Source organism: Peromyscus eremicus, chromosome 4 (genome assembly GCF_949786415.1).
Source record: "Peromyscus eremicus chromosome 4, PerEre_H2_v1, whole genome shotgun sequence".
Taxonomy (NCBI): Eukaryota; Metazoa; Chordata; class Mammalia; order Rodentia; family Cricetidae; genus Peromyscus; species Peromyscus eremicus.
Window position 1 is genome coordinate 50,635,860 of NC_081419.1, and position 17,844 is coordinate 50,653,703.

At 41.9% G+C, this 17,844-nt stretch overlaps 1 protein-coding gene across 2 annotated transcripts in view; it reads left to right on the plus strand.

Moving 5' to 3' along the window:
• Map3k20 (mitogen-activated protein kinase kinase kinase 20) overlaps positions 1–17,844 on the plus strand; it is a 162,477-nt gene that overhangs the window by 51,298 nt on the left and 93,335 nt on the right. For both annotated transcript variants that reach the window (XM_059260697.1, XM_059260695.1), the window contains exon 3: positions 16,154–16,241. In XM_059260697.1, the coding sequence (XP_059116680.1) occupies positions 16,154–16,241 (88 nt within the window). The remainder of the gene's footprint in view (positions 1–16,153; positions 16,242–17,844) is intronic.

Consider the following 17,844-nt stretch of genomic DNA (forward strand, 5'->3'; position numbering starts at 1 on the left):
GATTGTTGTAAAGATAATGTTGGAGTCTTAGAGCAGCCACGGAGACAGAAGTACAGAACCAGTAAAATGCATTGAAAAATGTGAGAACAACAACAAAAACCAGTAGGTAGAATGGGGCAACAACAAGAAACCCAAGTAAATCAAATGGAAAGACAAGACCATCGACTTAAACCCGACAGCACATAGAACAGTGTTAAACAACGTTAATTGCAGAGCCGAGACTGGGGGTCTGGATCCACTGTGTGTTGTCCATAGGAAAAGTTAAGTAGGAGGCACAGATTGCTGGAGAGTACAAAGTACACAGAGGGAAAGCATAGTGAAGGGCCACACCTAGAATCTCAAATTGCGCGCTGAAAGCCAAGAGTTCCTCATAGATGATGTGAGTTACTTATGAAATATCACAGTCACTAATGCCTATTAGCAGAGCTTCAAAACTAAGTGAAACAAATGTAATGGAACTAAGCAAGCAACAGACAAGCCCACAGTTGTATCTGTGACCTTCATGTTTCTTTATTTACTTATTTTTAATAATTTGGGTAGGCCTTGCTATGTTACCCAGATTAGTCTCTAGCTCCTGGACTCATGGGACACCATGCCCGGCTTATATTTGTAGATTTAAATGTCTCCCTTTAAACAACTTGGAACATTATCCTCAACACCTATAAAATATACATTCTTAGGAGGTGCACATAGAATATTCTACAGGTAGACATATGATGATGGTCTAATGACTTTCAGTAATTTCCAGTCTTACGCTTAGCATCTGCTACAAAACCTATAGTCAACGTTTTCTCCTGAGGGTGAAATGCTGAATGTTTTTCTCTTTAAGATCAAGAAAGATCCCTCACATTTCTGTTCAGGAAGTGTAGGAGGTCTTAGTGCACTGAGAGAAAAGAAATCAAAGGCATAGAGACTAGAGGCCAAAATAAAATTTGATTTTCAGACTAACTTACCATGCTTGTGTAGAGAATTGTAAGCCTGTAAACTGTTCTGTGGGTCACCCTTTTTCTTTCTTGATGGTATCTGCTCAAGCACAGCACTTTGAAGTTGGGGAAGTCCAATTTATCTTTTCCTTTCTGCTTATACTTTGTGTAATATCTAAGAAGCCCTTGTCTAACTCAGGGTCATCAAAATTTAGTCTTAAATTTCCTTCAGAAAGTTTTACTATTTTAGCTCATACATTGGTTTGTGGTCCATGTAAGTTAATTTTTTTGCTTATTTAAGGAAGGGGTCCAGCCTTTCCTTTTTGTATGTAGAAAGCAGCTTTAAAACAGGTTTGGGATGTAGACTTTTTTTTAAATTATTTATGTGTATGGACATTGGCTTGCATGTATATCTGTGCACCTTGTGTATGCAGTGCCCACGGAGGCCAGAAGAGGGCACTGGAATCCCTGGAACCAGAGTTACGGACAGTTGTAAGCCACCAGGTGGGTGCTGGGAATTGAACCCATGTCCTCTGCAAGAACAGTACTCTGCTCTAAACCACTGAGCCTTCTCTCCAGCCTGGGATATAAAATTTTTATTTGGGGATATTTCTACCCCAAACAGAACAGAATGAGCAGCACAGTATGTACAGTTTTGAGATTTAACTCAGGGTGACATGCCTCTAGTCGGCATGGGTTGTCTTAACCTTTCTGAAATAGAAATCTGACCCAAAAGCTCTTCTATGATTAGTTCAAGAAGGACTAAAAAAATCTGTAGTTAACGTGACTTTACCCTAACCTCTGAAAATAGGAGCTTGATCGAGAAGTATCCGGGGCTGGTGGATGACTCTGCAGACCGTGTTTGCTGCTGAGCCAGATGCTCTGAGTTTCCTCTCCAGGGCCCCAGGACGGGGAGAACCAACTCCTGCAAGTTGTCCTTTGCCTCCACACACAATCAATAAATACAGCAAAATATTTCTTGAAGAAGTAGTATTCCTAAGTAGCCTCACAGAAAAAGACTTTTTTAAAGTTTTTCCTTTGAGTCTGAGGCTGTAATTCATTGGTAGAGCACTTTCTTGGCACATACAAGGCTTAGGTTTGGTTCTCAGACAGAGGAAATAGTGAGGAAATAGTTTCTTGTTATTTTTATTTAATATCTCTTTTTTCCCCGAAGGTAATGCTGAAAACAAAAAGAGAATGACATTTATTGTAATTTAAGAATTTATTTCATTGTTTCATATGTTCCATCCAACTACTTGCCCTTGGCGCCCAATCCCGCTACAGTTGTTGTCCATCTGCTACACTGGACAGTGTTTAATGGGCTTGACAAACTTACCCTTAAGTGGACATGTTGGCCTCTCTCCTCAGAAATGATTTAGTCTCCTCCCTACCTTTTGGGTCATAAAGTCTCCTGAGAACTTTCTGTTAAAATATTACACTCTAAGGGGCAGGGTGCCGAGAGGACTCAGTCCAGGCTTGGGTGCAGGGCCTTTTCTGAATTTTACTCTTCCAAAGGAATGGAGAGTTGGTCTCACTGTGCTCCGATGTTCAGGTGTGCAATGCGAGTAGCCCTTTAAGGTCCATGCTGAGGAATGAAGAGAAGTTAATGCGTCCCTCTCCCTCACCCCCAGACATCTTTTCTGCCCTCCTGGTGGTACTTGGATGCTGTGTTCAGACAGCAAGATAAGAAAGCATCGGTTACTTTGCTGGTCTCGGTGGGTTTTCCCCGCCTTTATTTCATGCATTGTCGAGCTTGCCTGAGCGCTTAGTGTCTTTGGGTATCACTGGGACATAGACTGAGATTTGATGAAGTGAAACCTAGGGGGCCTCTGAGGTCGGGCAGTGCCTCTGCCTGTACCCTGTGTTTCCTGTTCTTCTAGACTGAGCAAGGTGCTTATGAAGGTCTGGTAAGGGCTGACACTATTAAGTATGACTTCATAGGAAACAGAATCTGTAGTCATAGATGAAATTCTGATCTCCAAAACATATTAAAGACATGTATGAGTAGCCACAATGTAGAAATAAATATGTATGTTCAATCTTATTTATGGGGTTGAATGTGATCAGCATGTGTCCGAGTTTTCTGGTACTTTGAACACATGAACTCATATAATGTTTACCAATAGGAGGTTGTGTTACTGTGGTGTTTTACAAAGTGTTTTCACACCGTCTAAGACTTAATGAACTTCCGATTTTGAGGCTAGAGGACATGAGGAAGACATGACAACTGCGTGGACCCTGGAACACAGAGAGGACATAGGAGACATTGTTAAAAATCTCAATAAAGGGGCTGGAGAGGTGGCTCAGTAATAGAGTCCTTGCCTAGCATGCATGCCTGGCAAGGTCCTGAGTTTGATTCCCAGCACTGCCAGAAAGCCTAAGTAAAGCCTGAACTTTGATTTATAGTAATGTTCTGTATTGGCAGAAGATGTAACAGTGTGGGAATCAATGGGATGCTAGGGATATGAGGACTAAAATTTCTACAAAATAAAAAGATTATTTTGAAAATGTAATCTAATGAAAACAAGTTTTATTATCCTCATGCTGTGGATTTCTAGTGTTAGGAAGGCTGAATAACTTGGTCAGCATCTGGCCTATCCCAGAGGCGGCAAGACTCCTTCCTCCATGCCCGTTAATTCTGCCTTACACATTGCATTCTGTGGACAGTTTTATTGCATACCCCTGTAGCCTCTGAGGGTTAAGAGATAATACTTTCTCTGAGCTGGGAAAAAGGCTCAGTTGGTAAAATGCTTGTGAGAACCTGAGTTTAATTCTCAGACCCCACCAAAAACAAAACAAAACAAAACAAAACAAAACAAAACAAAACAAAAAAAAGCCTGGTGTGGTGGCACTCGTAATCCCAGCAATAGAGGAACACAGACAGGTGGATCTCAGGGCCTTGCTGCCAGCCAACCTAACTTGGCCTACTTGGTGAGCTCCAGACCCAGGAGAGACCCTGTCTCAAAAGAGGTAGATGTTGCTTAGGGAATAGCCAAGGTTATCACCATCTCACTTTCACTCCACAAGTGTGTCTGCACACACACACAGGGACACAAAGAGATTATGTAGTTTGAGACCAGGTTTCATATAGCTGAGGCTGGCCTTGAACACACTCACTATATAGCTGAGGCTGACCTTGAATTCTTGATCCTTCTGCCTCCACCTCTCAAGGGCTTCTGCCTCTACCTCTCAGGTATACGACACTGTTCCAGGCCTATTTTATGCTTTAATTGTTGTTTGTGGGGTACAGTGTGATCATTTTATACATGTATAATGAGCAAACCATGGTGATTAGTGTTTCCATCTCCTTAAACATATCATTTCACGACAGATAAGAGCTCATGATGATTCATGTTCACAATTGGAAAAATAACTCCAAGATATATTTCTTGTTGACTTTGAATCAGAAGTCCTTGCACATTTGAATGCATAACATAGTACTTATTTTAGGGGCCCATTTGATTACACCAGTGCAACAGAAACCTCACTTAGGAGCATGTAGAGAAAATTCTGTTTGCCTTCATTAGGTGTCCATTGCTGTGATAAAACACCACCACCAAAAACAGTTTGGGAAAGAAAGGGTTTATTTCGTATTACAGGTCACAGTCCTTCACTGAGGGAAGTCGGGGCAGGAACGTGGAGACAGGAACACAGAAGCAGGCTCTGATGCAGAGACCATGGGGGACACTGACTACTGACTTGCCCCTCCTGGCTTGCCCAGTTGCTTTCGTATACACCCCAGGACCGCCTGCCCAGGATGACACCACCCCAGGGGGCTGGACCCTTCCACCGCAGTCATCAATCAAGACAATGTCCTGCCTGCTTGCGAACAGGCCAGTGTGATGGAGGCATATTCTCAATTGAGATTCCCTCTTCCCAAACGACTCTAGCTTGGGTCAAGTTGACAAAATACCAGCCAACACAATTGACCTTTTGCCAACTTGACACACAAGTATATAACTATTTCACTCTAGCCTTTCCTTTCTCATTTGTCTCTATGATATAATATTAATAGCACAATATAAAACATAATATAACTTTAAAAGTATCAGTCTTTAAAATTTTAAATACTTTAAAAGTTCAGTTTCTTTAAAATAGCCAAAAATCTCTCTGAAAATCTGGTCTCTTAACTAGGCTCATGTAAAATCAAGAACAGTCACATGCTTCTTATTTCAAAAAGGAAGAACCAGGGCACAGTTACAATCAGATCAAGGCAAAACCAACACCCACTAGTAATCCATAGTAAATCAGATCCTGTAGCCCAGTGTCCTGTATCTGGGACTCACAACCCTCTGGGCTCCAGAGGGCTTGGATAGCTCCATCTCTGTGGCTCAGCCATCTGCAGCACCCGTGGCTTGTCACCTAGGTCCACAGGACAGCTTCACTCTACATCTGCCACTGTCCTTGGTGGTCACCCCTCACCCCCAAGTCTTGGCATCTCCAGACTTTCCCTTCACTACTGGCTTCCTGGCCCCTCTTCAGGGACTCTAATCCTGCCTCGTGGTTCTGTGGCTCTGTCTTTTCAGCAGATTGTAGTGTATGTTTGAGTTCAGTTCTATGCACTTTTGGAAAGTTTTCTCGGTTCACTGTTGCTAATGGCTAATATTGAACTGTGCCTACATGAGGTTCACGTGTGAGTCTGGTGCAGTTGTTTTAAGTTGATAGTGGCTTTCTTATTTCCCACAGGAAGAGCAAAGTTGTGATGTTAAAGACAGCAAGACGGTGTATCACTGGTTGAGTGGAAGTTCAGCTAAGGAGCTTTCCAACTCCAAAGCAAATAGGCTGCAGTTTAGTGGCTCTAAGTCCTGACTGCATGCCAGATTCACCCAGAGAGCTTCTGAGACGGCCAGACCTTTACCAGATAAACCAGAAATCAGAGCATTAGTGTGAAGAGGCCTTAGGTCATTCAGTCTGTCCTTCTCACCTAAGCACCACAGCCACCATGAGAAAGTAGGCCTCTTGATTCTGACTAAGGAGTTTTTTTTCATCCCAGATCCAATAAATAAGCTAGAAATTTATTCTGGTCCAAGTCCTTGGTATGTGTGGGATTGCAGGGGAGTTTGTTTACTCACTTTGCTGTAGAAATGTAAGTGCCTAGCATCTATTTGGTTCTCAGAATCTGTGCTCACATTTCATGGCTTTCAGGCCAGGTTGTCTGGTTGGAATCTTGGTCTCCCTGTGTTGTAACTGTCTAATCATGTGCAGGTTATCTCTTTGTTCCTTAGTGTCTTCAAGATAAACTCTAGATAATAATGATGCTTAAGTCATTAATCAAACAAGTTAATGCCTGCAGAATGATATGATCATGTTGATACATAGGGAAAGCTTCATACACGATACCTACTGTAATGTATGAATAAGAATGAACTCAGCTTACAAGTTCTGAAATGTGTAGTTACTACATTCATGGATTGCAAAAGGATTATAGTAATGAAACTGTGTAGTTGGGTTCATGTGTGTTGAATGCTGTCTATCTTTCTGTGGGCTCTTAGCAGAATCTGTATTCTCCTGTCCAGCATCTTTCCTGGGCTCGCTGTTGAACCTTCACATCCCAGTTCAGTGCAGCCACTTCCTTCTGTATATTTTCTAAACGTCTCAGGTTGCCTGAATGTATGTGAAAGGAGGTTGGTATGTTATTCTCTGGTACAGCAGGCCCTGCATCTTGAGAGCCAGGTGCAGTCAATAAGCAGTAAGACAGAAGATCTGAGCCATGGATACATGATACAAAACAGACCCACGAGGCTTGGTATACTTTCCAGATGTTGGCAACAAACTTCGATTTAACCTTCCTCCTAGTAGCCAACTTAAAAAGTCTAGTACGGTAGTTCGTTAAAATAGTCACCGAAGCAAAGGGATGAAAACAAACCAATTATTCAGGACAATCACAAATACTCTTTGTGCTGAGATCATCATGCCAACGTTATAACTGTACATATGATTGAGTTAAAGAATGCCCACTGTATTCGTTAGGGTTCCCTGCTAATAATCGAATTGACCTAAGGAGGTTGTGGGTGAGCACTAGGAAGAAAGAATTGGAAGCTATGTAATCTCCTTCATCCTTAAGATGCTCTTTTTTATTTCATTGTCTAAAGTTAGCATACAAAATAACAGGTTTCGTTATGACACCTTCATGCCTGTCTCTCATTGTACTTGCTCATATCCACCCGCCTTTATCTTCTCTTTATCCCCAAAATAATCACCCTTCTGCTTCCATAGATATATACATATGCTCTCTCTGCATGTATGTCTATACTCTGCGTATGAGAGAAAACAACACGTGTCTTTCTTTCCCATTGCCCTCTCGTTCTCCCTTTGATTCTCCATATCTTCCTTCCCCCAAGCATTTGCTTTTCTGTTTCATATCATATGCTTTTAAGAATCTAGATTCCGCATATAAAAATGTGGTTATTTGTCCTTCTGAGTCTGGGTTACGTTATTTAACATGATGCACCACAGTTCCATCTAGTCTAGAGCAAAGAAAAGAAGGAAAAAGTTGTGATGTTAAAGATAGCAAATGTCGAAATTTTACTCTTCTTTGGTTGAGTTAAAACTTCATTGTGTATGTATGTGCCACAGTTTCTTTATCCATTCATCTCTGTCTCTGTGTGTATGTCTGTGTGTGCACACACGTGTACAGTGCACATGAACATGTGTGGTGCAGGGTTGTTCTTCGGGGGCCATCCACATCGTTGGTTTTTGTATTTTGTTTGTTTTGAGACAGGCTTTCTCACAGGAAACTCTTTGGTCTCCAGTGAGGCTGGACTGGCTGGCGCTGAGCCCCAGGAATCTGTCTGTCTGCCTCCCGAGTGCAGCTATCACAAATACACACCACACCCCGCTCTTCTCCTGAGTTCTAGAGATAGAACTCAAGTTCTGATGCTACAAGCACTTGAGTAAGCCATCTGTCCATCCCGTATTCACTCACCTCTTTAAAAAAGAAGATTTACTTTTAGTCTGTGTGCATGTGTGTTTGCCTGCGGCATGTATGTGCACTACAAGCCGGGTGCCCGCAGAGGCCAGAGAAGGTTTTCAGATCCGCAGGAACTAGAGTTACAGGTGGTTGTGAGTCACCATGTGGGTTTATGGGAATAGCACCCATGTCCTCTACAAATGCTCTTAACCACTGAGCCATCTCTTCACCTCACCCCTATTCTCTTCTTGATGGGCATCTGCATTGCGTATCTTGGCCATTTCGAGTAGTGCCACAATAAACAAGGGTTCACAAGTATCTCTGGTGTGTTGGCTTAGATTGCCAGGGTATTGGGTAATACTCTGGAACCATACATACTGTATACAGCTGGATGATATGATTGTCCTGGTTTTAGTCTTTCCGAAGACGCCTCCAAACTGCTTTGTATAGTAGCTGCACTAGTTCACATCCCCACCAGCAGTGTGTAAGGGTTTCTTCTTCTGTAACCTCCCAAACATTTATTGTGATCAATTTTCTTAATGATGATTATTCTGCCTGCAGTGAAATGGAATCTCGATATACTTTTGACATTAATTTCCCTGGTGACTAAGGCTCTTGAATATTTTCTCATATATTTATTTGTCATTTGTATTTGTTTTGTATATGTGTGTATGCATGTAGATGTGGAGGTCAGAGGTTGACCCTGAGTGTCTTCTTCAGTCACTTCTTGACTGAACCTGGAGCTCACTGTTTCATCTGGACTGCGAGCAAGACCCAGAGATTCTCCTGTCTCTGTCTTCCTAGCCCTAGGATTGCAGACACACTCCTCCATGCCTGGTCTTCTATCTGGGTTGTGAGGATCCAAACTCAAGTCCTCAGCTTTGTGTAGAAAGCACTTTACCAGGAGCCATCCCCCAGCTCCTGAATGTCTTCTTTTGAGAATTGTTCAGTTCATTTGCCCGTTGATTGATTGATTGGCTCAATTAATGGGTGGATTTTTGTATGTTTAATTTTTTGAGTTCTTTATATATTCTAGATATTAGTCCCCTGGCAGCTAGTCAGCAGAAGTTTTCTCCTCTTCACCATGCTAATTGTCCTCTCTGTGGTACAGAAGCCTTTTAATCTCACAGATCCCAATCTGCCAGTTCCTGCAATTACTTCCTGAGCTATTGGAGTCCTTTTCTGAAAACCTGTGCCCATGCCTGTGTCTTGAAGTGTTTTCTTATACAAGTTTCAAAGTTTTGGGTCTTTCATTAAGGTCTTTGGTCCATTTTTAAGTTGATTTTTGTGCAGAGTGAGAGACAGGGATCTATCTTCATTCTCTACTTGTGGAAACCCAATTTTCCTAGCATTATTTTCTAAAGAGTTGCCTTTTCTCCAATGCTTGTTTTTGGCAGCTTGTAAAGAAACAGGTGATTGTAGTGGGATGTGCCTGTTTCTGGGTCCTCTACTGGTGTGCACATCTGTTTGTCTGTTGGTACCATGCTGTTTTATATAGCTCTTACATCCTGGAATTCCAAATTATGTGTGTAGGGTTTGGTGCTGTTGTTTTTCAATCAATAAAGGCAGATATCAAACATGTTTTCACCTTTAGTTATTGAGGATGTTATCAGAACACCAAAAGAGTAAACTCATTATTAATTTAGCTGAAGTATCCAGGTATTCAAGATACTGCCTAATTGGAGTGCAAAAGATGTTAAGGGACTTCTCAGACTATTTTAAAATTAAATTTGCCTAAACTCTAAGTGATTTTGTAGATTTCCATAATAAATGTGGCAAACATTTCTCTTATGGGATGTAAATAATCAAACTCTGTTGCACTGTAGAGTAATATTATAAAGCACTTAACTAATCAGATTGTGAAGTTGCTCAAAATTCCTACCATGTAATTTTTGCATAGAGAGAGGCTGCCTCATGCTGTGCAATTAACGGGTTTTATTAGCTATAAATTCGTTGTTGCTGGCTGGCCTTATGCCCCAGTGCTTGGGGAGAATTCGATCTTGCTTTTTGACCTGATCTTGCACAGTCTCATGCCAAGAAGGTGTGGGCATGTTGCAGCAGGGACAGTGGCCCAGCCTCTGAGAGGGAGGCACTGAGAGCTTTCTGTAAATGTGGGTAACTAGGAGGGCTCTGGAATTTTCCAGCCCTCTTGTAATGTTTGGGCATTCTGTAAACTCGTGTTCCTTTCTGTTCTCAAATCGGGTTTGTAGGTAAAGCAGTATGGCTTGCTGATAAGCAGGGCTCTGGGATCACACAACTTGTGTTAAAAATTTGGCTTTGCCATTCACTATACCCTGGGCTTGTCTCCTTGCCTAGATTTCTTCCCCTGTAGAAAGTGTGATCCGAGACACGAGCCCATGGCTGGTTGTGAGAAAAGGAAAGCTTAGGCTAGTTCATACTGAGTAGGCACTCAGTAAGTGGTAGCCTTTGATGTGGGAATCTTGCAAATTCACATCCATTTAAGCAAGGCAGTTCTTAATAAATACTTATATCTTAATAAATATTTAAATTAAATAAAATAAATATTTTTATTCATTTAGGTTTTGTGGGTGTTTGTTTGTTTTTGAGACAGGGCTGCATGTAGTCCAGGCTGACCTTGCACTGCCTATATAGCTCATAATGACTTTGAACTTCTGATCCCCCTACCTCTACCTCCCAAGTGCTGGGATTACAGATGTACAACACCAAGCCAAGATATACAACTTTATTGGACATTCTTTAAAGAGAGCAAGGACCAGAAATATACATAAAAGAGGCAGAAATGGGAGATAAGACTTTATTACTGACATTTAGTAGGCAAGAGAGCTCATTAACTCATCAAAGACCCAATTTCCCCAACATTTAAATACAATAAAATATCTTCCTGGTGAGAGAAGATAAATGCTTTGGAAATGTTGTGCTGTGTTTAGGTAAAATCGTAAGTAAACATGGAAAAACAAATATAAGTATATGAAACTAAATCAAGCAACTCATGTCAGTGGAGTCCACTGTTAGAAGAGATGAATTAATTGGCCTGGAAGTGTGGCTTGACTAATGATGAATGGGTTATAAAGGAGCAGGAAAGAGGCCAGAGAAGAGGCTGACATTGGTTGAGCACCTGGCACTTGCTAGAACAGGACTTCCTGTACCTCTGTGTTGCAAGTGAGAAGAATGGATCTCAGAGTCTAAATTTCTCCAAAGTCCTTATGTGGTGTTAACTTTCTAATACTGTAACACACACCTGAGACAAACCCTCTCGAACTGGGGCAAAGGTTAGCTTGGCTCACAGTTTGTGAGCGTTCAGTCTGTGGCTGACTGGCTGTCTCGATTGCCTGGGGCACCACAACATACAGTGAGAGTGTTTGGTAGAGGAAGTGGGTTTACTTTATGGCTGGGTGCAAAAGAAACGAAAGAACAGGAGGCTAGGTCCCCATCTTCCTTTGCAGGGGGAAGGCTTCCCTCCAGGCCCCATCGCTTGAAGATCTTTCTGTCTCCCAGGAGTACCACATGAGAGACTAAGCCTTTACTTACCACACGGAGCCTTGGGCCATTAAAGATGTAACTTTGTCAGCCCCCCCATTAAGTGGCAGAGCCAGACTCCCACTGAAGCCAGTCACACTGCAGAGGAGGAGGATGTCCTAATAAACCATGTCCAGTTCATTGGGTAGTGATTGATACCTTCTCCATGAAAAATGGTACTAGTAACACACTAATTATCATTAGAAATTAGTAGACATTAAAACTAAAGGAATCAGGGGATGTGGCCATTCAAGTCATTTTCTAGGATGAAAGCGACCCAAGGCTTTCTTTGGGGAAAAAAAAATTTTTTTTTAATAGTTTAGCACAATGTGGCCAACTCTTCGACAAGGTAAGTACGTTGTGATCAAAAGCCAGATTTGTGCATGTAGTTTGGTCACCCAAATTTGAACACAGGTTGTTTTAATATTTTATTTTTTCATGTTAACCACAACTACACCCAGTTGCAGGCACAAGGAATGTAACGCTCTTAGCCAGCATGTCATTTGAGACATTCTTTGAGTCTTGGGCCTGAACTCTCTTTCATTAAGTTCTTGCCACCCTCCTGTCCAGCCAGGCTAGTCTAACCTGAGTTAACTTAGTTAGGCATGTACTAACCTGGAGGGCCAAGGCCTATCTCCAGATGCTGAGTCAGCTGCAGCATTCCACCCAGGAAAACCATTGAGCAACCAGAGACTTCCCAGTCCTGCTGATGTGGCTGATGAAAGCCTCGTGTGACTTCGTGTCAGCTTTCAAGAAACGTGAGAATGATTAGTTTTTCTGAGCATCTGTTACCAGTTTCCTAAAAGAAAAAAAAATATCTTTATGACGTCAAATCTGTTTAGGGATATAGGCTTCTATTATGGAGCCTGGATTCCGCTCATTTGGCTGTTCTTATTCCCTGAGTACCTGGAGAGCCTCACTGGAAAGAGAATCTATACAGCTGTAGAGCTCACTGCTTGTCATGTGACTGCTTGTGAATGGGTCTCATTAAACCCAATGTGACTCAAAAAGCATGACCTGCGCCTGACACTCTGGTGATTAAACCCCCATCCTGCTTTGTAAGTTGTTCTTGTAACAGCATTTCCAAAATCAAGGGGCTAGTTTTCCATTTTACCATCATGTATGAATCACTTTTTTAAGAAAGGGCTTTATTTTAGGAAAATGTCTCGAGCCATGAACGCAGTGAATCAGACGGCATGTTTCTGGTTTGGGTCCATTTGAGCCCTTGGAAACTTGATGCATGCAAACCTTATACCTGAGAGTGAGAACTGTCCTTCGTTGGTCTGGGTGATCAGAGTGTGAATCAATTAGCGGAGAAGAAGGGAAGGTCTACCCCTGGCCTGAAGGAAGTAGGCAGTCCGGCTCACAGCTCTCTAAGAACTGCTGTATGAGCTTGAAGGTCTGCGGCTCGTTGCTGTTTCTCTCTCCTGCTAAGGACAACAGTTGTGGGCTCTGTGGTCGTGAAGATGAGTAGTGCGCTGTACTGAGCAACCAGGGTTTTCTCTTTTACAAGCTTCCCTCTGACGAAGGGCTGGTGCATCTGCTGTGTGCATGCATGCTGGCGGCCAAGTGTAGGAAGAGCAGCCTACATGAAGAGGCCCCACTGCCGAGCGTAGGGGTTCCAGCTCACTGCATTGCAGAGGAGCTCTTGCTGCAGCAACATTAAGAAACAGAGCATGTGGCTCACCTGCAGAACTGTTTCTGGAAGTAGATGACAGGAGAGAAGGTTTAAGGCTGAGTGAGCTTCTGCCTTCTTTTTTAAATTTTTGACATAATAATGTAATTGCATTTCTCCCTTCCTTTTCTCCCTCCAAACCTTCACATATACATCTCTCAGCTCTCTTTCAAATTCATGGCCTATTTTTATATATATATATATTTATATATATATATAATATATATATTTTAATATATATATATATATATATATATATATATTCCTAAATATAACCCATTCAGTCCATGTAATGTTATATGTATGTTTTAGGAGCTGACCGTTTGGCACTGGACAACCAATTAGTTTGCCCTTCCCTGAGGAGGCTGTCTCTCCAGTTCCTGGGTTTCCTTAGTTGCCTGTAGTTCTTTGTGTAGAATCAAGCCTTGGAGTCATTTCCTCATCCACTTTGGCATGTGTATGGTTGTTCCTGTTCAGCTCAAGTTTAGGCAGTCATGTTGGTGAGCCTTGATGAGTGTAGCTCCTGATGTTATCTGCCAGCAAACTCCCTGAACCTCTGGTCCTACAATCTTTCTGTTTCTTCTTATGCAATATTCCCTGGGCCTTAGGTTTGGGAGTGTTTTGAAGATTTTTCCATTGGGACTGTGTTTCCCAACTCTGCATTTTGATTAGTTGTGGTTTCCGTCTGTTGCAAAGAGAGGTCTCCCAAGTGAGTGGCACAGACCACACTCATCTGTGGGTATAAGGACAAATGTTTATAGGTTGTTGTTAGGGATTGTTGGTATAGTAAATTGGTGTTTTGATGATTCTCCTCCCATGACCGTGACGTCACAGGCACTGAGTAGTTAGGTTTCCAGTACAATACCTGAAAGGTTCACTGCAGACACAGGGCATGCTCAAAGAGTTAAACGCAAGGAAGGACTTTCAGCAAAGGTGCTTGTTTGTCTTGGACAGCGACAGAACTGAAGTACCGCCATCAAATCCTATCTCCCAAAGTTGAAGTCAGCAGTGAGCTGTAGAACACAAGCTTCCAACCCGACCTTGCATGGTTAGACAGTCGTTCTTTTGAAATCTAGCCCAAGGTACCCTTCCTGCTAGCTAAGGTCAAAGAAGAGATTGGTTACTGAAGCAAACACGAACTGTCCAATATTTTATTCTTGCCGGTTAATAATTAACTCCAGGGCAATCCCCAAACCTCTATTTTCTACCTTGTTACTAGTCAGAGTGTGTTTTTAATGAAATCGCAACTCTTACTTTATGGAAATAAATGTGTAGCAACTCACTAATTCATAGTTTGCAGATTCCCTTGTGGAGCCCTTTCTGATTTTCTTCTAGGTATCCCCTTTCTGGGCTGGAGAATTAAAAATCCGTTTTCTGGTTGCCAATTTTCTGTATACTTTAAATGTTAAACCTTTTCTATATTTAACTTACGCATCCTTACATTTTAAATTTCTTGATTAGCCATAGTTTATCTCCATAAAGTAATAAGACTTAATGTATGTGATTTATGTACACACTGTCCTAATGAGTTCTGGCATCTTGTTCGCCACAACCAACTCCTCAGCCCCAGCTACCAGAACCACAGAATCCAAATTCAAAATAACAGATGGTGCCAATAGAGTCTTTAAACTTCTCTCTGAAGCTTCATAAGCCAGGCCCTCATTATCCTCATTGCTCCCAACACTCACCTCTTCCAAACTCCCACAGAACAGCTCAAAAAGCATTGAACACTTACTGGCTTCTCTTACCCAAAGTTGCAAAGTCCTTCCAAAGTCCCCACAATCACCCCTCACCAACAACATGGTCATGTCTGTCACAGCAATACCCCACAATCCTTGTATCAATTTCTGTCCTAGTTAGGGTTACTATTGCTGTGACAAAATGCCATGACCAAAGCAACTTGGGGAGGGAAGGGTTTATTTCATCTTAAACTTCCAGGTAACAGTCCATCACTGAGGGAAGTCAGGGCAGGAACTCAAGCAGGACAGGATCTGGAGGCAGGAGCTGAAGTAGAGGTCATGGAGGGGTGCTGCTTACTGGCTTGCCTCTGTGGCTTGCTCAGTCTGCTTTCTTATAGAACCCAGGACCACCAGCCCAGGAGTGGCCCCACCCACAATGGGCTGGGCCCTGCCTCATCAATCACTAATTAAGAAAATGCCCCACAACTGGCTCTCATGGAGGTATTGTCTCAGTTTAGGTTCCCTCCTTTCCAGTAACTCTAGCTTGTGTCAAGTTGACGTAAAACTATTCGGCACATACAATATCCTCATTTAGATATTAGCAAATATGCACTATGACATTTTTTTAAACTTGAAAGTTAAGTCGAATAAATGTAAGTTATTTTGCCATGTCATTCTTGGAAAGTTTCCTAGTACTAAGAAACCGCACCAATATGGCCTCCTATTAGCTCTCCAGCAAACCTCAGGGATCTGCCTTTCTGCATTTACACGGAAAGATGGCGATAATGTTTTTCTCATTAGTTATTGGAAAATCACTCTAAATGGGTATAATATAAATAACAGAATTAAGTGAATCTATGCTATTAGTGAAGTGGTTCTCAACCTGGGGGTCATGACCCCTCTGGGGAGTTATAGATCAGATATCCTGCATATCAGATGTTTACATTACAATTCATAACAGTAGCAAAATGACAGTTATGAAGTAGCAATGGAATAATTTTATGATTGAGGGTCACGACAACATGAGGAACTGTGTTAAAGGGTCACAGCATTAGGAAGGTTGAGAACCACTGCCTTAGTGCTAGAATACCTCTAACTTAATTTTGATTCACTCAATTGATAAAAGCCCAGGCTTGCTACACCCCCACCCCAAGGAGAGAGTATACAGAAACATGTAGTTGGCTGCTAGGAAAAGGCTTTTCCTGAAAGTGAACGCGCTGTCTACCTCTTCAGCGCACCGTTGCCACATGGGCCGACTTGTAGTAGTGAATCTTGTTGCCATTTCCGTCTTTTTAGGGAGGGTTAGACGGCTGAGTGTGCTTCTGAAGCCAGTTTTGTCGATGTCACATCCTGTCGAGCCCGCGGATGTCTGTATAAACGGAGGGGAAAGAAAAGTGAACGTGAAGCCGATGTACTAAGACTCACACATGTGACATTTGACACAGTCTTGCATTTGGTTTTCGTACAGGCTGAAATACTGAGCGTCCTCAGCCACCGGAACATCATCCAGTTTTATGGAGTGATTCTGGAACCTCCCAACTATGGCATTGTCACAGGTAGGAACTCCCTGTTGCTCTGTCTTCCCTCCCAGCTGCCTGGCGCTTGATTCCTTCAGATGCAAAAACGTTTCCCATTAGGTTCCGTTGTGAATCGCACGCTACTGTCAGATGTCACTTTTGTTGCCATAAAGCATTAATAAAACTGATTATATCAATATAATTAAGAATGGTGTTCCCACCTCTACCCATGTTTAATTGTGCTAATTGCACCTGTGTAGATGCTGTTCAAATGCACCTGCAGCTGCCGCGCCAATATGTAAGGTGCCGTTTAACTAAAATTTCATTTAATTAGTTGAAGTGAGAGATGTTTTTGTGTAACTCTGTGACCTTTTATAAATTAAGATTTCTTGAGCTGTTCATGTTGTAATTCTTGCAATGCATTCTAATCCCATTAGAGCTCTTTATTCAGGTCTCTGATGTGAGGGCCATATTTTTTCAGGTTTGGTCATTGGCACTAATAACGACCTTGAGCTAAATTATCACGTGAGCAGGAATTTTTAGCTGATGGAAATACCCTTTCTGAAAATGAGCACATGGAAAATTTTGCCACAAGAAACTACAAAAGACACGCTTCTAAACATTTTACACTTACATTTGTACATCCTAGTGAGCAGTGTTTGGCCCACTGCAACTGTAAGGTCAGATTTTACAGTAAATAATTTTGATCAGGTCCTTTGTCACGGCACCTCTTTGATTCAAATGAAAACCAAGTAAGAAAACCATAAGAGATTCACCCTATCTTCTTGCATTATAATGGCAAGGACTTGGGTTGTCTTTAGAGAAAAACAAAACACTCACAAAGAACTGTGCTAGGTACTTTCTTACAAATTTCCTATAACATCCCTGCAAAGTGAACAAAATAATTCTCTTTTATAAGAAATTGAAATTCCAAGTTAAGTACCTTTGCCACAGCTTGCAACAGACCCAGAGTGGCACAAATCCCTCACATGGCTCTCCTCCAGGAGCTCCTCCTGCCTACATGCCAGGCTTTGGACGGCTCACTGGTTCCTCACAGGGACAGGTTGCTGTTATGCCCATCCTCTGATAGTTTGATATGCTCTGCTCTTGAATAGCATCTTCTACATCCTTGTGAGGCGGAGAGATTTATATCCCCAGTTTTCAGTCTGTCGTCTGTACTGAAATGAGTGCTTGGGAATGTTTATCTTGAACCTGTAATGTGTAAACCCTAGAATAGGTTCTGTTGTTATGGGTAGACCATACATCACCTTTGTGTCAGGTTTCTGGTTCAAATTTAAGTTTTCCTCTGTGACTCAGTTACCATACAGCCCCCTCTTCCTATTTCCTTTTGACTAGTTATGTTCACTGTATAGATCTGAATCCAGTTTTCTGATCCTCATTTGTATCTCTTATTATGTAGCATATATTATTCCTGTCCATCAATGAAATTAGAAACCGCTGTTTCTCTTATTCCCGTGAAGTTTAATGCTTGGAGGAGATTTCTGATTAACTAAATCAATGGGTTTGTCTTAGTTAAGATTTCTATTACTGTGATTAAACACCATGAAAAAGGGTTTATTTTATCTTGAATATTAATATTAGTCCATCATCTAGAGAAGTCAGGGCAGGAACTCAAGGCAGG